This window comes from Sphaerodactylus townsendi, linkage group LG07 (assembly GCF_021028975.2).
Source record: "Sphaerodactylus townsendi isolate TG3544 linkage group LG07, MPM_Stown_v2.3, whole genome shotgun sequence".
Classification (NCBI taxonomy): Eukaryota; Metazoa; Chordata; class Lepidosauria; order Squamata; family Sphaerodactylidae; genus Sphaerodactylus; species Sphaerodactylus townsendi.
The window spans coordinates 113,223,159-113,247,797 of NC_059431.1; the positions used below are offsets into that span (position 1 = coordinate 113,223,159).

At 45.4% G+C, this 24,639-nt stretch overlaps 1 protein-coding gene across 3 annotated transcripts in view; it reads left to right on the forward strand.

Annotated features, from left to right (window-relative positions):
* LOC125436916 (ovostatin-like) overlaps window positions 1-24,639 on the forward strand; it is a 110,296-nt gene that overhangs the window by 6,263 nt on the left and 79,394 nt on the right. For all 3 annotated transcript variants that reach the window (XM_048504288.1, XM_048504289.1, XM_048504290.1), the window contains exons 3-6: window positions 8,937-9,120; window positions 16,405-16,561; window positions 23,179-23,231; window positions 24,266-24,286. In XM_048504288.1, coding sequence (XP_048360245.1) covers window positions 8,937-9,120; window positions 16,405-16,561; window positions 23,179-23,231; window positions 24,266-24,286 — 415 coding nt within the window. The remainder of the gene's footprint in view (window positions 1-8,936; window positions 9,121-16,404; window positions 16,562-23,178; window positions 23,232-24,265; window positions 24,287-24,639) is intronic.

The window sequence follows — 24,639 nt, forward strand, 5'->3', positions numbered from 1 at the left end:
CGCACTGCTAGATTAACCTCATAGCAAACGTAGCATACGTCACGGGTCTCACATTTCCAAGGCCCCCACACTGAATGTTTGCAAGCTGTCTGATGAAATCAGCATCTCATAATCTGGCAGTGCTTTTTAAAAAAGTTTTTATTATTAATAACAAAAGCATATATAAAGAAAATACATAAATATGAAACAGACATATTAACATAGAATATCGACAAAGTTACATACACCTGTAGTTACGTACATAAACTTATATATATTCCACCCTAACCCTAACCCTTCGACACCACACGCCCATACACACACACATAAAAAGACAGAAAAAACAAAACAAAAACAAAAAAACCTACAAAGAAAGATATAATGCATATATATATATATGTGAGCAGACTTCCAAAAATCTCTATTTGTATTTTTCCCTTAATCTTGTATGTGATTTTAACTATTGCAACACTGTTTTCTGGATATATTGAATCCATTTTTCCCATTGTGTTTGATAATTATGATCTAGCTTATAATCGGCTTCATCTACTATTTTTGCAAGTTTTGCCAATTCTAATACTTTAATTTGCCATTCAAATTTGGATGGATTATGATTAGATTTCCAATATTTCGCCCATACAATTCTGGCTGCAACTGTTAGATATTGAAACAGTGCCAGTTGGGTTTTACTCATTTTTAAATCTAACATACCCTATAAATATCTTTCTGGTTTCAAAGAGATCTTCCCATTTAGAATGATGTTAATTTCTTTGTGTATCATTTTCCAAAATTGAGTGGCTTTCTCACAAAACCACCATTGGTGAATAAATGTCCCCGTTTGTTTGGAACATTTCCAACATTTATCTGATGTATGATACATTTTTTATAATTTTGCCACCATTTTATAGTGATTTTCTTTAATATAATTGCTTCTTGTAAGATTCAATGTGTTCTTCCATAATCTTTCCCATGACTCTAACATTATATTGTGACCAAGATCCTTGGCCCATTGAATCATATAGTCTTTTATATATTCTGCTTCTAAATCCAGTTCTAGACAAAATTTGTAGAGGTTACCAATTAATTTTTTCGAGGATTTTTGTATCAATAAGAATAATTGGTCGGGTTGCAGGTTGGTATTAAATCTATTAAATCTAAAAAAAAATCTGGCAGTTCTGTTGGGGGAGCTGCATGCTACATGTTGTGGGTTCTGTGTGAGTGCAGGTATGTGTTGCCTCCTTCCGGTATCGTGTGCACAAGCATGGCGTCCTTTGTGCTGGCTCCCACGGTCCCAAGCCACTGCAGCATGCACAGGTATGCTGCTGGAAGACTCGCCTCTGCCACCATGGTGAGCCTGTGACAAGGACCCCTTTATAGCCCATGCTGCAGGCCCGGTGCTAGCTTATCCAAGGTCAGGATCCACAGCAAAGGTGGGTTCCACACAGCATATGTATGACAGGTGGAAGTCATTAGAAAGGAATCCATTTCCTGTTTCCCCATTCATATGTGAGCCTTTCACCCATTCAGGCGATTGTAGCCCATGGATTGTTTTTGCACCTTTGCGCAGAGAAGAAGAAGAAGAAGAGTTTGGATTTATATCCCCCCTTTCTCTCCTGCAGGAGACTCAAAGGGGCTGACAATCTCCTTGCCCTTCCCCCCTCACAACAAACACCCTGTGAGGTGGGTGGGGCTGAGAGAGCTCCGAGAAGCTGTGACTGCCCAAGGTCACCCAGCTGGCGTGTGTGGGAGTGCATAGGCTAATCTGAATTCCCCAGATAAGCCTCCACAGCTCAAGCGGCAGAGCTGGGAATCAAACCTGGTTTCTCCAGGTTAGAATGCACCTGCTCTTAACCACTGCACTTCTCTCTTATTTTTTTTAAATTCCTGCAACACATGCGCAGGCATGCGGAAATGAACTGCCGCAGCTATGACGATTGTTCCACAATCTGATCAGCTGCAGCTGTGTAGCTGCGCATGTGCAACACATGAACGAAAAAGGGACCTCCCTGCAACAGCCAGGCAAGAATGAACGTGTTGCTGCAGATTGGTCATACTTGGTGCCACCAGGAGAAAACATGCTTGGGGGACTTTGTACCCTTTCGGGTGCTCCGCAAATCTCCCCCCAACTTGCCGGGCAACCTGCACAGAATGGGGGGCAGGTGGATTCTCCCTGACAGTGGGCAGCTTAGAACCTACAGTGAACGGTTGGAAGGGAGGGGAATAGCACGTCTCCTGCTTGTAGTGTCCGCGCAAGAGCACCTCCAAACCGGGATTGGGCAGCAGGATCGTGGTTTCGCAATTTTCGAAAATCCGGGGTTGAGGGGAATAAAACAGGTCCAACTTGTTTTGGGAACCAGATCTGTGTAAAGCCCCCCACCCCACCCCAAACTGTTTATATAACAAAGGGGACTGCACAAAGGGAAATCAGAGGCAAGGAAATAAATGGCACAGAGGTTATTAAAAAAAGTTAGAGCAGCAGTGGCGTAGGAGGTTAAGAGCTTGTGTATCTAATCTGGAGGAACCGGGTTTGATTCTCCGCTCTGCCGCCTGAGCTGTGGAGGCTTATCTGGGGAATTCAGATTAGCCTGTACGCTCCCACACGCCAGCTGGGTGACCTTGGGCTAGTCACAGCTTCTTGGAGCTCTCTCAGCCCCACCTACCTCACAGGGTGTTTGTTGTGAGGGGGGAAGGGCAAGGAGATTGTCAGCCCCTTTGAGTCTCCTGCAGGAGAGAAAGGTGGGGGGATTAAATCCAAACTCTTCTTCTACTCTTCTTCTTTGTGCTTTTGCTTCCTTGCCCTCAAGATCCATTTCGGCAAAGCCTGCTCCGGTCACGCTCAGACCCCTTCACTCTTACCCGTAGGCCACCCAAATTGCACAGACCTTTCTTGGGTAAATCGGTTCGCAGAGTACAAAATTCACAGACACTGCAAGTTAGCTTATAATAAAGTTATTTAAAGACAAATAGATAGGAAAGGGTATATGGATGGAAGAAAAAAGAAGCGTTTGGATTTATATCCCCCCTTTCTCTCCGGCAGGAGACTCAAAGGGGCTTACAATCTCCTTGCCCTTCCTCCCTCACAACAAACACCCTGTGAGGTGGGTGGGGCTGAGAGAGCTCCGAGAAGCTGTGACTAGCCCAAGGTCACCCAGCTGGCGTGTGTGGGAGTGCACAGGCTAATCTGAATTCCCCAGATAAGCCTCCACAGCTCAGGTGGCAGAGCTGGGAATCAAACCCGGTTCCTCCAGATTAGATACACGAGTTGTTAACCTCCTACGCCACTGCTGCTCCATTCTTTCTTAGCTGAGCTACATCTGGCTCCTACATTTTGAAAGCTGTGGCTGACTGGGAACAAAGGAGGGAAGATACTTTTACAAATTCCTGTCAGGATGACCATGTCTCACGGAACATTTGATATAGCAGTATGTTGAACTGAACAATGACATTCAGATTTCCTCATTCATGAAGGTAACTGGTAGCTTCTAGAAAGAACTATGCCACTCAGTATCCTATAGGCTACATACTAATCTAGCTATTGGTTTACTCACTAGCAGCATTTTAACTCTTTGGTGACCATAGAGCTGACAAACGTTTTGTCGCAGGGTAAGGCACATAACCTGATGAAATCCTCCGTCATGTGAACTTGCCCTGGGTGAGTCAACAGGGTGGTCCTTCAATGCATACTCTGTAGAGGGGATTATGTGGTTGGACTTCATTCACGTGTCCAGGTCCATAACTGACTCTTTGGTTCTGCTAGTTAAAGGTGCTGTTAAGTCACAGCTAACTTAGCATGACCCTGTCGGGTTTTCAAGGCAAGATATGCTCAGAGGTGGTTTTCTATTGCCTGCTCAGGACTTCCTTGGTGGTCTCCCATCCAAGTTCTACCAGGACTGACCCTAATTAGCTTCCAAGAGCTGGCTAGCCTGGCTAGGACATCCGGAACTCAGGAGCTGGCTATGAGATTGGGCTATCCTGGGCCATCCAGAATTCTATCTTGTGGATCTGGCATCAACTTTGCATGTAAGGATGCCAGATTCCATGTAGGATCTGGAGATCTCTGTAATTACAGATCATCTCCAAACTGCAAAGCTTTGGAAGATGGGCTTAGGCATTGCACCCCACTAAGATCCCTGACCTCTCCAAGCTCTATCCTAAAATCTCCAAGAGTTTCCCAACTCGGCAACCCTGCCCCTTCCATCTCCCCTGCCCCCCTAGTTGCCACTTGCATGCTCCAGGCCCCAAATCTCCCCACAGAGATGCTTTCTCTTCACCCATTTTGGGTAGAAATCCAGATAAACACAGGATCTCTCTCCTCTGGTTAGTTTCAAAATGCTATCTAAGGTGGAAAGAGGCACCACATAACCAAGATAGCTGGCTAAGGACTATGGGTGGTGCCTCTGACTCATTGCTGTGCTCTCCCTGGGAATCGATAGCTTAATCCAGTGATGGCGAACCTTTTCGAGACCGAGTGCCCAAATTGCAACCCAAAACCCATTTATTTATCACAAAGTGCCAACACGGCAATGTAACCTGAATACTGAGGTTTTAGTTTAGAAAAAACAGTTGGCTCCGAGGCATGCGTTACTCAGTAGTAAGCTTGGTGGCTTTGCTTTGAAGCAACCATGCAACATTTCCAACGGGTGAATCACGACCCTAGGAGGGTTTACTCAGAAGCAAGCCCCATTGCCAGCATCCGAGCTTACTCCCAGGTAAAGGATTGCGCTTTAGTTCTTTACATGAAAATCAGTGGGGTTTAACAGCGCTTAACAGGGTTACCTACAGTGTCTCCCCAAAACTAGGTCTTAGGTTTAATGCTAATCGAGCCCAGCTCAGGCTTGCTGAGCCCAGCGGCCCAGGCCAGCCTAGATGTGTGTGTGTGTGGGGGGGAACTCTGTTTGTGCATGCCCACAGAGAGGGCTCCGAGTGCCACCTCTGGCACCCGTGCCATAGGTTCGCCACCACTGGCTTAATCTGTACTTTGAAAATTTACAGATGCCGCTAACATTTCGGACAATCTCCTGCTAATACTTTAGCTTTCATTGAGACCTTCACATCTCAGATTTTCCTTGTGGTTATTTATTTTACATGTTTGTTAGCCACCTATCTTCCTTGCAGTACTCAAGAAAGCTTAAAAGAGAAATAGAAACAATTATTGAAAACACACACAAATTACTGCAATTTAAAATACTCTATTAGGCCTGCCAATAAATGAAAACTAGGCGTTTTCCGCATGGACAAAATTTCCTGGGATAGACATCGGATCATCTATCCCAGGGTATTTTTATCCCGGTTTCTCCCTTTGCACAGCTGCCCATCAACACGTTCAGGCTGGGAAGAAGAACTTCAGTGAATTATGCACAAGGTCCCTGTTTATTTTCATTTTCCACATGACAGTTTACGTTTACGTCATTTACGTAGTTTACATAATATGCTAATGTTTACGTAGTTTACCTAGATTCCATTTTTCTGATGTTCTGATTGGCTGCAGCTAAGGGGCAGGGAGAGCAGGCGGCGAAGCTGGAAAAATAAACCGGCCCATCTCTTGCTGTATTTGCATGGGAGTGGATCAGTGAGGACTTTTTCAAAAGAACCACCAATTTTATTGGGGGTTTTTTTAAGCCACGGGATAAGGCAAATCTCACGGGGTGGGCCAGTGGTGGGATCCAAAAAATTTAGCAAGAGGTTCCCATGGTGGTGGGATTCAAACAGTGGCGTAGCGCCAATAGGGCTGGGCGGGGCACGACGGGGGCGTGGCCGGGCATTCTGGGGCGGGGCATTAATAATTTCTCTGTTACTGTAAAAAACTCTTACTGTAAAAAAAAAGTTCCTAATTTCCAGCTGGTATCTTTCAGTCCATAATTTAAACTCATTATAGCAAGTCCTATCGTCTACTGCCAACAGAAACAACTACTTCTCCTCTAATTGACTGCATGTCCAATACTTAATACTTTCAAATGCTCAAGTTTGTTTCTAGTAATCAAAAGAAGGATACTTTCCTTAAACAAGGAACTTTACCATATTTCTAAAACATGTTTTTAAAACAGCCCAACAGGGAGAATTATGTCCCGTTTTCTACCTTCGCTAACCAGCCACATAGGAAACAACAGGACTTTATGATTTTTGGACCTAATGGAATTTCTAACAGAAAAGCAGACCCAATTAGTAACCCCCTCTCGGCACACACACATAATTAGTAACCCACTTTCGGGAACGGGTGAGAACCTGCTGGATCCCACCTCTGGGATGGGCCCAAGTGAGACCCGGAAGCCATACAGAAGTAGTGGCCAAACCGGGATGGCTCACTTCCTTATCCCAGGATATACTGGCCATGGAGAAAACACCCTAGATTAGTCAAATGCAGGTCTAAGTAAAACTGTATCCAGCTGCCATTTGAGGGTTGGAAGTGAGGGGGCCAGGTGTGTCTTCCTGAGGAGGTTATTCCATGGTCATGGGCCTGCCACTGAAAGGTGCCCACCAGGTGAGCTCCTTTGATCAATGGGACAGTCAGGAGGGTCTTTCATTGACCCTTTCAACACAAATCACATTTGGAAAACATTTCAGTCCTTACTATATGTCCACACTCATCCCCTCGATATCATAGCTGCCATTATGTGTTTTTCCCAGTTTTTAATTTAGTCAGTTGAATCGATGCATTAGTACTGTATAGCCTCCTGCTGCAATTCTCCATACTGGACAATCTATGAAATAAATGTGCTACGTTGAAAACAGTATAAGATACAAAAACACGCGTGGCACATAGGCACTGGCTCAAGCAATTTATATTATCTATAGTTACTTGTAAAGTATGCCAAATTGTTGGCTATTAGACTTATCAGACTATTATCTCTCCATAACACATATATCTTCACTTTAAATTCAATTCATTCAGGATTTTCATTAATTGTTATGAACTTGTATTGCAGTCACAGCGGGTGACATTGACGTAATACCGTGTTTCCCCGAAAATAAGACAGTGTCTTATATTAATTTTTGCTCCCAAAGATTTGCTATATCTTATTTTCAGGGGATGTCTTATTTTTCTGTGTTCTGTTCGTCGGGCATGCTTCCAAACAAAAACTTTGCTACGTCTTACTTTCGGAGGATGCCTTATATTTCACACTTCAGCAAAACCTTTACTACGTCTTATTTTCAGGGGATGTTTTATATTCAGGGAAACAGGGTAATATTTACAAGATTATGGGGTAGAAAATGTTGACAGAGAGAAATTTTTCTCTCTTTCTCACAATACTGGAACCAGGGGGCATTCATTGAAAATGCTGGGGGGAAGAATTAGGACTAACAAAAGGAAACACTTCTTCACGCAACGGGTGATTGGTGTTTGGAATATGTTGCCACAGGAGGTGGTGATGGCCACTAACCTGGATAGCTTTAAAAGGGGCTTGGACAGATTTATGGAGGAGAAGTCGATTTATGGCTACCAATCTTGATCCTCCTTGATCTGAGATTGTAAATGCCTTAACAGTCCAGGTGCTTGGGAGCAACAGCCACAGAAGGCCATTGCTTTCACCTCCTGCACGTGAGCTCCCAAAGGCACCTGCTGGGCCACTGCGAGTAGCAGAGAGCTGGACTAGATGGACTCTGGTCTGATCCAGCTGGCTTGTTCTTATGTTCTTATGTTCTTATGTTCTTATCGACATTGTTGGTTTAACAATTACATGATTATGGACTTGAGAGAAGGTTGTCTTGTAATAAATTGCTGCATCGATTGAATTTAAAGTGCAGATATATGTGTTATGGAGATATAATAGTCTGATAAGTCTAATAGCCAACAATTTGGCATACTTTACAAGTAACTAATAGGTAATATAAATTGCTTGAACCAGCGCCTATGTGCCCCACGTGTTTTTGTATCTTATACGCGATTCTCCATACCTCATATAATCGATGCTTCAAAGATTGCTCCTCCCAAAATTTAAAAAACTCACAGAAATGGTCAAATAACAAGCAGGGGGGTGGGGGGAGTCAGCTCGGAAAATGACACCAAGGAAGGAGTTTGAGGACAGCAGAGAGGTGCAGACAGCATATTAAAGATATCGCACAGCAGTGAAACCCTTTTGAAAATGTTTTCAGTCTAAAGAATTGTTTAAAAAGGGATTCACTGAAAATGTTGGAAATGAAACACTGGAAATAAAATGTTTTCAGAACCAAAGGGAAGGGGGACACAATGTGGAACTCCATTAAGGAAATGTTTTATTTCCTGTCTCAAGACATTTCAAAAGTTTAGTGCAGAAAGGGCCATTGTGATCTTAATTCCTGGGCAGGACCATATGGGAGAAGACAGTCCTTCTGATATTTATTTATTTATTTATTTCTTAAATTTCTATACCGCCCGATCCCCAAAGGGCTCCGGGCGGTGTACAACATAAAATTCAAACAGTATTGGACAAGGAGCAAATCGTATGACACAATAAACAAATACATAGGCTCCAACCAATTACTAACCAATAAAACATCCGAAAACATCATATAAAACAGCGGTTAATAATTAATAGGTAAATAATCAAGAGGCGTCCAAAAAAAACCCATTTAAAACCTACCCCAAGAAGGAGGGGCGGCGGGCCCCTCAATATGAGGGGCACCCTGGTGTAATAGCGCAAAAGCAGAGAGCAGAGAGGGGGCACACCACATCAGCGACTGGACACTCCAAAGGCCCGGTGGAACAACACGGTCTTACAGGCCCTGCAGAATTCACCAAGATCCCGCAGGGCCCAGACAGCTGGAGGAAGGGTGTTCCACCAAGCCAGGGCCAGAGCTGTAAAGGTCCTGGCCCGCATGGAGGCCAGCCGCATCATTGAGGGGTCGGGGACCACCAGCAGATTGGCCTCTGCTGAACGCAGGGACCAAGTAGGGACATATGGGGTAATATTCCAATCCCAAGTTGCTTTGCACTTTAAAGTTCAAAACCCACACCTCTGTAATTCATTCTTTAATTGCAGGCAATATGCCCTGATTGTGCCATCCGTCCTGCATTCCGACACATCCAACCAGGCCTGTGTACATCTTCAGTACCTCAATGAGTCAGTTTCCTTGAAGATTTTGCTGGACTACAACATGGACCACTATCCCCTTTGGGAAGGACCTGTGACCGAGAGCCACTTTTATCAGTGTATCAACTTCACGGTAAAAAAAAATTTTCTTGCTTGTGTTGTTCTGTGTCGCAGTGGAGACAAAAGGTTTGTGTGTGCGGGAGGGGTTATAAAAAGGAAGGAAGATTTGTTTGTACTTTTTAATTAATCACATCTCTTCCAGACTAAACATTGCTACTTGCCACCAGATTTCAAGGCTAAAGGTCCTCCTGCTAAATGCCTTCTCCCTGTCTTCGAGATGCACTGTGTTATGATGCCATCAGTGAGCATAGCATTTCACCCAGTATGGGCAGCTTGTGATATATAAAACATGAGCCAAAGAAGACAACCAATGGATGGGAGATATGTACGGGGCAAGAGCATGTACTTGCTGTAATTATATGTGGCCAGGGACCAGGGGGTGCCAGGGGGGGAATGCCAAAAATTTCACAGAGAAAGTGGGATTTGAGAACAGGATCTAAAGAACAGAGGTGGCAACAGTGGCGTATCTGCCTGGGGACATGGGATAACCTATGTCCCCCAGTGCAAGTAATCTGGTCTAAATGAGATCTAAAATTGGAATTTAAACATTCCCTTCTTATACATAAAAACCAGAGGCATAGCTAGGGAAAATGGAGCCCGGTGCAAAATCTGAGTTTTGCTCTCCCCTCCCCCCATGTTCATTTGTGTTTTTTGAATTTTTAAAGGTTTTTTTAGTTTTTGGCCTGCAGGGGGCGTAGTTTTAGGCTAGCAGCACCAAAAGTTCAGGGTATCTTTAGGAGACTCTCCTGATGATACCACCAAGGTTTGATAAAGTTTGGTTCAGGGGGTCCAAGGATATGGACCCTCAAATTGCTCCCCTATGTTATTCCCCTTTTTAATAGTTTTCATAGTCCTTTCAATTTTTTGGTTCCCTTTTAATACTTATGCTTTTATCCTGTTGTTTTGTTTCCACATTTTTTTGTGTTTCTAGTTTCTTTTGACCAGTAGATTCTTTTAGATATATATTTACATTTCTTTTTACAAAAATTATCTTTTGTTTTAGTTATTATCTTATATTTTATTAAAAATTGTCTTATATTTTAATTACCTTATGTTGGTCTATGACCTAAATAAAAAGTGGTTGATTGAGCAGTGAGAAAGTGAGAGGTGGTTACCAGAGAATGTCCAATACTTACCAAGGGAAAGGACCAGTGTACTAAACTTTTTGACAGAGAGAATGAAGAAGAAAGGCTACATAATGACAATGCTGGAAAGGAGGAAGAGAGTGGAAAGGCACAAATGGAATAAGGGAGGCAAACAGAAGAAAGGAATTGTTTTCATGGATTTTGTCCGCATAACCCATAAAAACAAAGGCCCCTTCCGCACACACAAAATAAGGCGTTTTCAAACCACTTTCACAACTGTTTGCAAGTGGATTTTGCTATTCCACACAGCTTCAAAGAGCACTGAAAGCAGTTTGAAAGTGCATTATTCTGCATGTGCGGAATGAGCCAAAGTGTTTCAGGTGAAAATGGTTCTTTTTTAAAAAACCCGCATGCGTGTCTTCAAAGCTACAGAGTCAAAATCTCTGAAGTCTTGACGATTCTGATGTTGAATCTATGTAGCATCACATCCACAACACACACACACAAATTAAAAAGGTAAAATGGCATGTTAACGTAGTCGGCAGGCAAAAATGAATGTATTATGGTATAACAATGATGGAAATTGCAGGCAGCCACAATGCCAGATGAGAAAACATCTGTAGGAAACTTCAGATAATGGCAGAAAGCAAGAGAAACTCTGAAGCAGCAGAAAATGTTGGCAGTCAGAGAAACTACCGTGTTTCCCCAAAAATAAGACAGTGTCTTATATTAATTTTTGCTTCCAAAGATCCACTATGTCTTATTTTCAGGGGATGTCTTATATTTCTGTATTCTGTTCGTCAGGCATGCGTCCAAACAAAAACTTTGCTACGTCTTACTTTTGGGGGATGCCTTCTATTTCGCACTTCAGCAAAACCTCTACTACGTCTTGTTCTCAGTAGATGTCTTATTTTCGGGGAAACAGGGTAAAGTAGCAGAGTCAAAGGAGGGCGAGGAGCTTCCAGTTCAGACAGGAGAAGTAAAGCACTTCCGGTTTCTCCACACAGGCAAGCAGGAAACATTTTTAAAATGTTTTAGGAAAAAAGATCATCAGTCTAGAGCAGGGGTAGGGAACCTGCAGCTCTCCAGATGTTCAGGAACTACAATTCCCATCAGCCCCTACCAGCATGGCCAATTAGCCATGCTGACAGAGGCTGATGGGAATTGCAGTTCCTGAACATCTGGAGAGCCGCAGGTTCCCTACCCCTGGTCTAGAGGGTCCAAATAAAACATGTTGAGGTTGAAATAAAACCTTTTTGCAGAACCTTTTGGCCTAAAAACTGCGTGGAACTCCTCTGAGGAAATGTTGTATTTCATTCCTCAAAAAGTTTTCTTTTAGCTTTGTGAGAAAAGCTGCTTTGTGCCTGTTCTGCAGCATGGATGTTGTCAGTAGATACGGAGGGGAAGCTCGGTGGACTTCAGCCCTGGGCATACAGAGTTCGAGACAGTCAAGTGAAAATATATCAGCCAGGCAAACAGGCATTCTAACAACTGGTTCTGCCACTGCCGTAATGCCCATTGGGCAAGGTGGGCAGCTGCCCAGGGCATCACTTTGTGGGGGGCATCAAAATGCTGGGTTCGTTTTTGGGTATTTTAGTGGTTTTCCATTTATGGCCTGCAGGGGGTGCAGTTTTTAGGCTAGCAGCACCAAATTTTCAGCGTATCATCAGGATACTGTCCTTATGCTACCCCCCAAGTTTGGTGAGGTTTGGTTTAGGGAGTCCAAGGTTATGGACTCCCAAAGGGGGTGCCCCTATCCCCCATTGTTTCCAATGGGAGATAATAGGAGATGGGTGCTACAGTTTTGAGGGTCCATAACTTTGGCCCCCCTGAACCAAACTGCACCAAACTTGGGGGGTATCGTTAGGACAGTCTCCTGATGAGCATCTCTGAAAGTTTTGAGAGACTGTGTTTGGTGAGAATGTGCTGCCCCCCCCCCCCAGAAATACTGCAACCCCCCCATGGTAAAGCTAATGCAGAAAACTCAATGCAAGAACAAAGATTCTTGGGCAAAATTCCGGGATGTTCTTGCAAGGAGGGCATTCTGATCGCATCATCACCATGATATACAAAATTATGCCGATATGTCTAAAAATCCACTCTGCACAGGCACCAACACCGTCCTGGTGCAAAAAGCAGATTTATTGAGGTCAGGGTGGGGTAGGCTTCCATGGGGGGGGGCATCCAACTCAGGTTTTGCCCAGGGCTCCAGTTTACCCAGGGCTGCCTTGTTACGCCCCTGGGTTCTGCCAAAGTGGTGCAAACCTGCTGAATCCCACCACTGGTTGCCATCTCCAGGGTGGAAAATCCCTGGAGATTTGGGAAGGTGGAGATTGTGGAGAGCAGGGTCTGGGAAAGGGAGATACCTCAGAAGGTATGCCCGTCGCCAGGTGGTACCTGGGGATTTCCCAGAATTATCGTTCATCTCCAGACTAACGGTCAGTTCCCCTGCAGAAAATGGCTCCTTTGTGGGGGGCAGACTCTGTGACATTTTTCTGTACCCCACAGAGAGGTCCCTTCTTCCATTCAGGCTGGATCCCAAAAACCCCAGGAGTTTTCCAGACCTGGTTCTAGCAAATCAGCCATCCCTGTATCCTTGCTGATGGCCAGGAGAGCTTCACCTCTGCATGGTATAAAGAGCAGTGGTGGGAAAGCTATATTCCAGATAAGCATATGGGGTTCATTCCCATCAGCCCCTGCCAGCAAGGCCAATTGGCCATGCTGTCAGGGGCTGATGGGAATTGTAGCCCATAACATCTGGAGTGCCAAAGGTTCGCCACCACTGCCATAGGGCCCATGTTCCAAAACAGCCATTTTCTCTAAGGGTGTGATCACTGCAGTCTGGAGTTCAGTTGTAATTCCAGGAGATCACCGTACCTCACCTGGCGGGGTGGCAACCTTAGTCAGGGAGGGAAATTCCCAATTGTTTCTCCCGTTCCTGGAATTCCTCCCAGCCCCTAGATTAGCAATGTGAACTGTGAAGTTTCCAAGGAGTGAGGTGGGAGTATTCTTGCAGAGGAGAAAGGCGAGGCAGGAATGGAAGTCTGAATGAAGGCTGAAACCGAGCTGGGATTGTGACACAGAGAGGGAATATGTGTCAAGAGCGAACTTCAAAGTCCGGGAAACATTGGCCAATCCTGGAGCTGGCAGAATTTGGAAAGGCAGCCAAGACTGCTCTTTTGGGTTAAGGGGTGGGGTGGAGGAGCGGCATCCCAAAGAAGAACAGAAATGGTAGCAGTGACAGAAGACATCTTAGGTCTCAAGAGAAGAAGAGACTGGAGGGGATGTTCTGCTATCTGGATGTCAGAGCAGGAGAAGAGAAATGGGAGGGGGAAAGAGCTCAGCAGATGCGGAGAAGGTGGCCAGCAGATGACACAAAGAGGTGGAAAGAAGCACCAAAAGGTTAAGGAAGTAGGAAGGAGAGCAAGTAGACTGAAAGGGAGAAGTAGAAGAATTGCAAGAATGAGAGCCAGCCTGGTGTAGTGGTTAGGGAAGAAGCAGGCTTAGTAATTGGCACGATTGGGGGGGGGGGGCTGAGAATTCTGCCTGAAATGTAGAACCAGCCCTGATCCACTCCCCAGTTCAGGCCCCAAGAAATGCTCAGCAAGATGTTCTGATTATCAGGACCCCTTAAAACATTGTTCATGTCATGCCTCCATGGGAGGGTGTGGCACGCTGACAGTTGTTGCTTGTCGTTTCGGTCAGAGCTATGCAGTGGTGGGATCCAAAAATTTTAGTAACAGGTTCCCATGGTGGTGGGATTCAAACTGTGGCGTAGCACCAATGGGAGCTGTAGTACAGACGGGCGCACAGGCATTCCGGGGCACTGGAGGGGCTGTGGCAAGGACGCAGCCAATAAGGCCTAGGTCCTTGGGTGGGAAACGAATGCACGCAGGCGCAGGCTGCCACGCACGCCGGTGCACCTCCTGCTAGACTGCTTCAAGTTCTGCGCGCTACTGCTGAGAGGAGGGGCGTCACTAAGGCAAAAATCACGTGGCAAAATCACCCATTAGTAACCCCCTCTCGGCACACACAAATAATTAGCAACCTACTCTCGGGAACCTGTGAGAACCTGCTAGATCCCACCTCTGGAGCTATGCCTTGTAGGAAAGCACAGGCTTCAGTGAAACGCATTCTCCAAGCCAGGCTTTTATTTCTGACATCAGCCAAAGGAATTTAGAACGGCACTGTGAAGGAGACAAAATGCATGAGAAGAAAGGGCGCAATGTGGGAAGAGGCAAGTGGGGCGGAGCTTGAGAAACAGGCAAAGACTTTCGTGAGCTATCAAACCAAAAGTCAGGTTTTCCCAGTATCCAGAGTCTGTTTATTGGGGAGGCCCACAGAACAGGGCGCTGATGCTCGAGAGAGACGAGCAACAGGGAGTCGCGTACAAAAAGAGGGAGCTGGATTAAAAGCCTTCACTCAAAGTGAACTAGTGTTGCCCAGGCCGTTCTTTGGCGAACACACCAAACTGGACAGAACCATAGTCTGGTCAAAGGCTCCTGAGAGAACCTGTACAGCACAGGTGTCAAACTCGCGGCCCTCCAGATGTTATGGACTACAGTTCCCATCATCCCCTGCCAGCATCATGCTGGCAGGGGATGGTGGGAACTGTAGTCCATAACATCTGGAGGGCCGTGAGTTTGATTCCCATGCTGTACAGCAACACTTGACTCTGTCAGAAAATTTCATCTTTCACCCTTCAAATCTGCCTGTCTGGTCCAAAGGAATGTACTGTTTGCCAGAAATGAACTATTGCCCAGAACATATAAGGGAAAAGCCCATATTGATATCAACACAGATTCTGCATCTCCTCTGTGTACTGAATATAATTTCTGTTCCTTACTGTGTGTCTTTTCTCCTAGCCAATGGCCCGTTCCATGCAAGTCTCCTAAAACGCTTGTAAAATGTTTTCAAACCCACCCACCCCCATCCTTTTGTTCGCACTCATCCCCTTGAAACAATTCCTGGCTGCCACTTTCTGTTTTTCCCTGTTTTTTCCCCAGCACGTGGACAAATCCATGCTTCTGTGCTTCACACCGTCATGCTGAAGTCCCCTGAGTCTTCTGTAGTTGATGCTGTGAAGATTATGCCCCCCTAAAGTCTCAACAAGGCTCTGAAATGCTCCCCAAAAAGGCTTCTGCCGGCAAGGAGCTTGCTCGCAATATGGTGTCTTAAAGGGGCAGCACACAAATGAAGCCTTGTTCACAATGTTTCGGCCAAGAGAATTGCTGGAAAAGAGGAAGCATTTAAAACGTTTTTGAGGCTTCAAAGAAAAAATTCAGGAGGGAACTCAGTGCAGAATTCCTTGGAGGAAATATTTTATTTCCTGCCCCAAAATGTTTTAAAGTGTCTGCGCAGAAAGGGTCAATATCTTCCTTTTGGGAACAGTTAAAAATGGCCCTAATTCTCTCTAAGGCAGTGGTGGCGAACCTATGGCACGAGTGCCAGAGGTGGCACTCAGAGCCCTCTCTGTGGGCACGCACAAATAGAGTTGCCCACCCCCCACCCCAAGCACATCTAGGTTGGCCTGGGCCACTGGGCTGGATTATTAGCATTAAACCTAAGACCTAATTTTGGGGAAGCAGTGTAGGTAATCCTGTTAAGCGCTGTTGAACCCCACTGATTTTCATGTGAAGAACTAAAGCGTGATCCCTTACCTGGGAGTACGCTCGGATGCTGGCAATGAGGCTTGCTTCTGAGTAAACCCTCCTAGGAGTGCGCGTGTGGATTCACCCGTTGGAAGAGAGTTGCCACGCGGTTGTAAGCTTCAAAGCAAGTTTTTCACCCGACTACCACCAAGCTTTACTCCCGAGGTAGCATGCAGCCTCGCGGAGCCAACTGTTTTTTCTAAACTAAAACCTCAGTATTCAGGTTAAATTGATAAATAAATAAATGGGTTTTGGGTTGCAATTTGGGCACTCTGTCTCGAAGAGGTTCACCATCACTGCTCTAGGGTTTATCAGGATTGCCTAGTCATCAAGAACTGGGATATCAGAGGTCTACTATTTTTCGATTAAAACACTTTTACCCTGTCTCTCTTCTTGGCTCAAGGCCGCTTTTGAAGCCAGGAACGTCTACCTGCTGATGGGTTCTCTGTCCGGCCTTCAGAGTTGTTGATCCAATGAGGAGTCCCTTTGGGCTAGCTTCTAAGGTGAAAGCACAACAGTTTTTCTTAAGACTCTTTGTTGTTGGTGTTTCCCTGTACCCAGGCACCCCCTGCAACTTCTGAGCCGCTGGCCTTTGTGGAGTTTTCTGTCGAAGGCACCACACTTCACTTCAACAACAGGAGAGGTGTGGCTCTCCAGAACAGAACCTCGGCAGTCTTTATCCAGACAGATAAGCCTATTTACAAACCTGGCCAGAAAGGTAAGTGAGAAACGCACTGCAAATCACATCGGGCGGTAGACAGCTGCTGATGTTTCTCATTGCACTTGAAAAACCCACGTCCACTGATTTTTCAGCAGATGCGAATCTAGGCAAACTGGAGCCCGGGGACAAAATCTGAGCTGGTTTCGGAACCAGCCAATTTTGCTAAAGTTCGCTTGGGAGGGGCAAATGCTGTGGGCATCAGGTTCACCTTCAACTGGGTGCTCAGAGCATTTTCTTCTCCCACACACATTTTAGCAAATTTGGCTGGCTCTTTTCAGGAGACTCACACCAGCAGCCCTACAGGAAATGCCCCTACCCAGAGCAAGATCCCTACCGCAGTGCCTCCCATTGAAACTCCTATGCCACAGGGCCAATTTTGGTGCCCTCCATGTGGACAAATGGGGGCGCCCGGGGACACGGGGTACCCCTTGTCCCTAGGCAATTACGCCACTGTTTTTCAGTCCCACCAGGCCCAAAACACCTTGACAGGCTAATATCTGTGAGATTTCTAGATTTCTAGAAACCAGTGGATAAAATTGGCAGTTAGTAAGCAGGGTAGTGCTGTGGCAGGGAGATGACAGGTACAAGAAAATGCAGTTGCTACGCTGTTTGGGGCCGGTCCAAGTTCACGGCAATTCGCCTGAACAGCTTAGCTCATGATCCTCATCTAACCGGTCCGCCATTCTGAGACATGTGAATTTCGTTTCTAGCTGATACAGATCTTGGTGTACAACTGCTTGGGGAGAAATGTTTGGCTTGAAAACTTGAGCCTTTCTTTCCTTTTAAGAAAGAAGCCGCTCTTGTAATGTTATAATGTTGATGTGTGCTAGCTGTTATTCAGACTGTGGTTATAGATCCGGCATGTTTCCTGCAAGGCTGAACTCGATGTTTGCCCCATCTCCCACCCCACTCTTTCTCGGGGTGTGACACTTACCTGGGTGTGCATCTGTAGCTCAGGAATGGGACAGGTTAAAGAGTGTAGCTTGAGGTAGGAAAGAAGGTGAGGATAGGTGGAGGGTGGAGAGGAGTGGGGTGTGGGAGGGTGGCAAAGTAAGGGCTGGAGTGGAGGAGGATGGAACGGAGTGGCTGGCACAACAAAGCACTGCACTGCCAATTTCTGGAGAAGATCAAGGACAAGGTGGATAACAAAAAGACCTGGCTGTGGTTAACAACTAAAACTCTGAAAAAGGAAACTGAGTCCCTGATTTTAGCCACTCAAGAGCAAGCCATAAGAACAAATTCATCAAGGCCAAAATCGAAAATCCTCGGATGATGCAAAATGCAGATTGTGCAAAGAAGCTGATGAAACTGTAGATCATGTCCTCAGCTGCTGCAAAAAGATAGCCCAGACTGAGTACAAACAGAGACACAACTCAGTGGCCAAGATGATCCACTGGAATTTATGAAAGAATTACAACATAAGAACAGCTAGGAACTGGTGGGAACATTGTCCAGAGAAGGTAATGGAAAATGAGAAGGTCAAGATCCTGTGGGACTTTCAAATCCAAATGGACAAAGTATTGAAACATAATACACCAGATATCACCTTGATCAAGGACAGGAAAGTGACCATCATCGACATAGCAGTCCCCTGTGTCAGCAGGGTCATTGAAAAAGAACACAAGAAGGTCACTAGATACCGCGATTTGAAAATGGAGCTTTAGCGTCTATGGCGCAAACCAGCTGAGGTTGTCCCAGTGATAATCAGCATGCTGGGCACCATCCTGAAAACACTAGGGCAGCACTTGAAACATCTTCAAATTGACAAAATTAACATCTGTCAAATTCAGAAGGCAGCCCTGCTGGGATTTGCACGAATACTACGCCGATACATTACAACTTCCTAGGCCTCTGGGTGAGGATCGAATTGTAATGGCCAACAACCAGCTAAAGATCTGGCAGCTGTGAAATCTACCATAATAATAATAATTAGATTTAGTATACCACCCACCCCTGAAGGGCTCTGGGTGGCAAGGGATGGTAAGGCTTAGAACAGTAGTGGTGAACCTTTGGCACTCCAGATGTTATGGACTACAATTCCCATCAGCCCCTGCCAGCATGGCCAATTGGTCCATGGTGGCGAACCTAGGTCGATGGTGGCGAACCTTTGGCACTCCAGATGTTGTGAACTACAATTCCCATCAGCCCCTGTCGGACCAGGATACAGGACACCGAATAGTTGTTAGAACAGTTAGAGCCAGACACTATTGACCAGAAGTGTTTAGCCTCATTTGATATTGTTGCCTGGATTAGCTTGTCCCATTTCAAATTCATGACATTGAGCAAGACATCTACTTGCCAGCATCCTGTTTTCACACAGTGGCCAACCAGTTGTTCTGTAAGACTACATAATTAGGGCATAGAGGCCTGACGGTACCTCTCCGTTCTGGTTTTCAGAGGTTTGCTATTCTTGCAGATAGATGCCAATCCTAATGGTGAACATTGGCAAATAAAACATCTAGTTGGGCCTAGGCGTGAAGATTCAGGTGAACTGAATCCCAGATTCGTCCTGAATCTGGGCAAATTCGGGCATATTCTAGCCAAAATCAGCCCGAATATGTCTTGCCTGAATACAAGCCGTTACGAATGCCTCTTATTTAGGATTTTTTTGGTTTTTTGGTGCCCCCCATTGTTTCCAATGAGAGCTAACAGGAGATGGGGTGACCCCTTTGAGCGTCCATAACTTTGGCCCCCCTGAACCAAACTTCACCAAATGAGGAGGTATCATCAGGACAGACTCCAGATGAGTCTCTGAACTTTTGGGGCCAGTAGCTTTAAAAATGCGCCCCCGACAGCCCCCCCCCCCAAGAAATTTGTCCAGCAGTGTCTTGGCTTCATTGTAGCTAATGGGGAATTTCTGAGTATGACAACAGGCTGCACATTATTCAAGGTAGAGGCACCAGACTGTCAAGCTGACTCCAGGAAGCCCTCCTGGTAATAGCATCCAGGCTTGGTGAACTTTGCTTCTGGGGGTTCAATTTAATGGGCCCCAAAAGGCTTATTTTGTTTCCTCACTCCTACACATGAAGCCTGCTGGCTGAGTCCTCCCAGAACTCTCCTGGAGCCACCTTGGCAGTGTGGTGCTTCTACCTTGAAAAATGTGCAGGCTGCTTACACACTCAGAAATTCCCCCATTGGCTACAATGGAGCCATTGCAGCACATAGATCAGCACAGTCAGGCTCTCCAGCAAGCTCTATGGTGAGAAAAAATTTCCCACCATAGACTTCATTGGGGCTTGCTGTTATGCCCAGCTGGCTCTGTGTCGGAGATTTTGGGGGACGGGCTCTGGGGGGGTCTTGCTCTGGGTAGGGGTGCCTAATTTCCCACAGGCCTACTGGTGTGAGTCTCCTGAAAGGAACCAGCCAACTTTGCTGAAGTTTGGATGGCTGGGCACTCGTTCTGTGGGCCTCAGGTTCAACTGGATGCCCACAGTATTTGTTCCTCCCACGCAAACTTTAGCAAAGTTGGCTGGTTCCTTTCAGGAGATTCACACCAGCAACAATAAAGGAAATAAGTGTCCGCACCCAGAGCAACCCACCAGAACACATCCCCAATTGAAATCTCTATCAGAAATCTCTTTTTTAATTTTATTATTATTATTTATTTGATTTAATATACTGCCCTATCCCCGAAGGGCTCAGGGTCGTGTACAGCATAAAATATCACATATAAAATCATACATACAATTTAAAACAATTATGTCCTAAACAGTTATGTCCTAAACCAGTTATGTCCTAAAACAGCGTCCCACGAAACCCTTACGCCACCCTCCCAAAAAAGAATAATGGGTCCCAATGGTGTTTGGGACCCATATAGAGCAGGGGGGGCTGGGGTACCCTCAGCGGCTGGTCTCTCCAAAGGCCCGGTGGAACAGCTCGGTCTTACAGGCCCTTTTCACAAAACACACAAAACACCAAAAAATACCAAAAAAAATCAGACAGACCCAAACATTTTCAGATATCCAAATATATCCGAGCATACCGAATCTGGTATTTGGGCTTATTTGGGCATACAGATACTTTTATGCCCGAATAAGCTCAAATCTGAATTTTACCGAATATGTAAGGTATTGACCAAGTCTAGTTGGGCCCTAAGACTGTGTATGGGAAATGAAAAACCAGAAAACAGACCAACGGAAGATTTTGGCCCTTTCTGCACCTACCCCTGAAAACATTTTGCAGACATTTCAAAACTCCCTGTTTGTATGCACTCATCCCCTTGAAAACACTTCCTGGCTGCCATTTTGCAGTTGTTTCATTTTTAAAAACATCTTCTTAGATTTGTAGCTATGAAGCTTCAAAGCCTCGTGCTGTGATTCTTTAGGGGTCATGTCTATGTCGTTATACAGACATGACCCGCCGCCCCATTTTAAAAACTGATGGAAATACAGCACAAAATGACCAGCTCAAACTCAGGGGAAATGTTTGGCATGGAAATGTTTTAAAGAGGCATGGGAAATGTTTTAAAGAGATCACACCGCAAGTGAAAACGTTTTCGAAGTGTTTTCACAAAAATGAATTGCTAGGGAACAGCATGCAAATAAAACATTTTCAGGCTAGAAATGAAAACATTTTGGGCTAAAAACCACGTGGAGCTCCATAGAGGAAACTTTTTGTCTCCTGTCTGAAAATACTTTATTTGTGTAGTGTGGAAAGGGCCAGTGACTAAATATGGAACAAGAGCATATCTACCAACTATTTGGGGACTCGGTTTACTGACCCATGAGATGACATTATATCACAATGTTAACTAACCAGAGTATATTTACGGGTGATTTGCTGTTGCCTTCCTCATTTGAGGAGAAAGTTAGGTTGAAATTTTTTAAAAAGAGAAATAAAGGATTTTCTGTATTCTTATTTTCCTTCTAAATTCGTTTTTCTTGGTGGGGGTGGTGGGGGCAGTGTTGCATATGTTTTGCTCCCCCCAGGGGTCTATTTGACATCAAACCACTTTAAATGCAGCATATATCCCTGCAAATTTAATCTGCTCGTGTTTTAAATGCTGGATTTGAAGCTGTTTCAGGTTGAATGGACCACTAGAGTGACCAAAACACTTTCAGAACTGAACATACCTCTATCCCCCGAAACAGGAACTTAGAAAAGCCCAAAGTCTGATGAATGTAAATGAAGTGTGATTACGTCTTACTTGCTTTTTATAATGGAAATGTGTGTGGTATGTGACACTAACAGCTAGAGCAATATATCTAAATGGAAAAAATGCTATTCTGAAATCCTGCACAACCCTGTTAGTTTTCCTTAAAAGATCAGTAGGTGTGGCGAAACGGGCTTGCTTTTGGCTGGCAGGCCCTATTTTGCGCTCTGCACGCCCCCAGGAGTTGCCAACTTTTCCTGGGGAGGGCTAGCTTTCTCTCTGGGTATTCCGCTGCCACCACCTGATCATTTGAGGACTGCCCACTGGGGAAGATCAGGGTTTCCCAGCTTCCTTTCCAACTGCGAGGTCTCTGCCTCAGTTTCCCGTTGGTTCCCCTCTCCTGGGTTCCACAGGGTAGATTGGAGATCCTAGAGCACAGGTGTTGAACTCACAGCCCTCCAGATGTTATGGACTACAGTCCCCTGATGCTGGCAGGGGATGATGGGAACTGAAGTCCATAACATCTGGAGGGCAGCGAGTTTGACACCTATGTCCTAGACCTAGAGGAAAAGCTGCTCAGCCTTCCTTTACCTCCTGTTTAAATAGTATGTCCAAGACAGTAGGGCATAAGTGGTACAGAGAACTGTCCTCCACATCTAAGGTTTAAAAAGTATTTATTACAAAGAAAATGATTACCAGTATGTTTTATCACACCACGAGATGGAGCAAGGGTTTACAAAGCACGGGAGAGAACACAAATCCTCTTCCCCTATCACTTATACATACCCTAGCTAGTAGATGGTGGAAAGCTGGGTAGGTCCTTAAAGCTTAAAAAGTTACAATTTGCAAAGAGCTCACATTACCTGGCTGGGCACATGGCCCAGAAAATGGCTGCCGCCTTCCCAGTTCGGGCAAGAGCCCTGCTCTCCTGCAGAAAGACCTCAGCAAAAAGAGCCCCCCACCCCTTCACTCCCAGCAGACCCCACCCTCCTTTGACCAGGTCAGGCTGGGTCAAGATATCATTTCCCCCTAGGTCAGGTAGCATTTCCTGATGTTTCTCTGGAATTTCCAAGTCCCCCAAGTCTATGATACCTGCTGGGAGGAGGGGAGGAAAGAAAAAGAAAAGGGAGGGGGGAGCCATTTCTTCACGGCAAAAATTGTAGAAAAGTGATTTTGATACTACCAAATTAAACCTATTGGTAGTTAGGGGGAGCAACAGTGGCATAGTGGTTAAAAGCAGGTGTACTCTAATCTGGAGGAACCGGGTTTGATTCCCTGCTCTGCCACCTGAGCTGTGGAGGTTTATCCTGTGCACTCCAACACATGCCAGCTGGGTGAGCTTGGGTTAGTCACAGTACTTCTGAACTCTTTCAGCCCCACCTACCTCACAGAGTGTTTGTTATGAGGGGGGAAGGGAAAGGAGTTTGTAAGCCCCTTTGAGTCTGCTGTAGAAGGGAAAGGGGGGATATAAATCCAACTCTTCTTCTTCTATTACTTTATTAATCCTGTCCTTTCATTTTAGTCATGTTTCGGATCTTCACTCTGAATGACGAGTTTAAACTGGTTAACAAAGTGGTGAGTTTAATTTAAAAATCAGTAGATTTTCAAACAACTGGATTTTGAAAAATATCTAAAGTCCTAGTATTCTGCACAGCAAAATCCAGCTTCAAAGTGCTTTGAAAGTGGATTGAAGGTGCATTATTCTGCATGTGCAGAAGAGCCCTTAGTGTCACTCCATAAGAACACTGTAGTGCCTGTTTATTACATGATCTTCAGATGTCTGTGTTCAAAAGACTTAATGTCCTAGAAAACATGTCCGTCAGGACTTTCGGTATCTACAGAGGTCCCTTGTTCTCCTAGCACATGACCTCCTTTGATTGGTCACAGCATTAATTCCAAATTCCATCAGCAAAGACCATTTTTTGGTTCAGTTATGAATTAGTACAACTATGCTTTTTGTGAAACGGAAATAAAACAGCCTTCACTTCTGCTCTTTTCCCCTCTACCATTTATGCTGGGTCTAGCTACAGGGGAATGGGTAAGGATATGTAGAAGGCTGCTGCTGGTAACGACATGATGTCACTTTCCGTTTTTTCCAAGAAGTGACATCATAGCATTACCACCACTACTTTATACAAATTGCCTGGCTTGCCATAGAGTTTCTGGCAATTCCTAGAAAGGTGTGACATCACTTCTCAGTTTTCCAGGAAGTGACATCATACCATCACCCGTGGTGATTTTTTTAAAAATTATTTTTCTTGCTGGCCAATGGAGTGCTGGTGGGCAAGGCCCACTGGGGGTGGGAGACCTCCTGCCCCAGTGGGTACAATTGCAGTGATAGCTACTGGTCCACTGCAATGATTGAGTTCTCCTGCCCTGCACCTGTGTTCATGTACAAGGGAGGAACCAACAGATCAATAGCTACTCAACCTTATCACCTGGGGATGATGGGGACAATTCAAACTTTCCAGAGGCGATCTCTGGAGGAACTAACAGCCCACTCAAGTTCAGCCACCCATCGGCTATGCTTAGTACTGACTGACTTGCATTCTGGGGTGGTGGCACTTGCATTTTAACACTATTTTTTTTATTTTCTTTTTTCTTTACAGTATCCGTTGATCTACATCACGGTAAGAGCCAGCCTATTGGAAATTATTTGATCTGTTTTCTAATTCACAGGGCTGATGCGGTTAAAGTTTCTTTTTTGCTCTCGGACCTTCTGCTACAAGACAAGTCTGAGCTCTGCAGGGCTTGCAAGTGACAACTTATTGGTGATCCCTGGCCCCTCAATGATGCGGCTAGCCTCCACCCGGGCCAGAACCTTTACAGCTCTGGTCCCGGCCTGGTGGAACGCTCTCCCTCCAGCTGTCAGGGCCCTGCGGGATCTTAGCGAGTTCCGCAGGACCTGCAAGACCGAGCTGTTCCGCCGGGCCTTTGGGGGGCAGACTGCTGATGCCCCCCCCTTTGAACATCAGTGGATCCT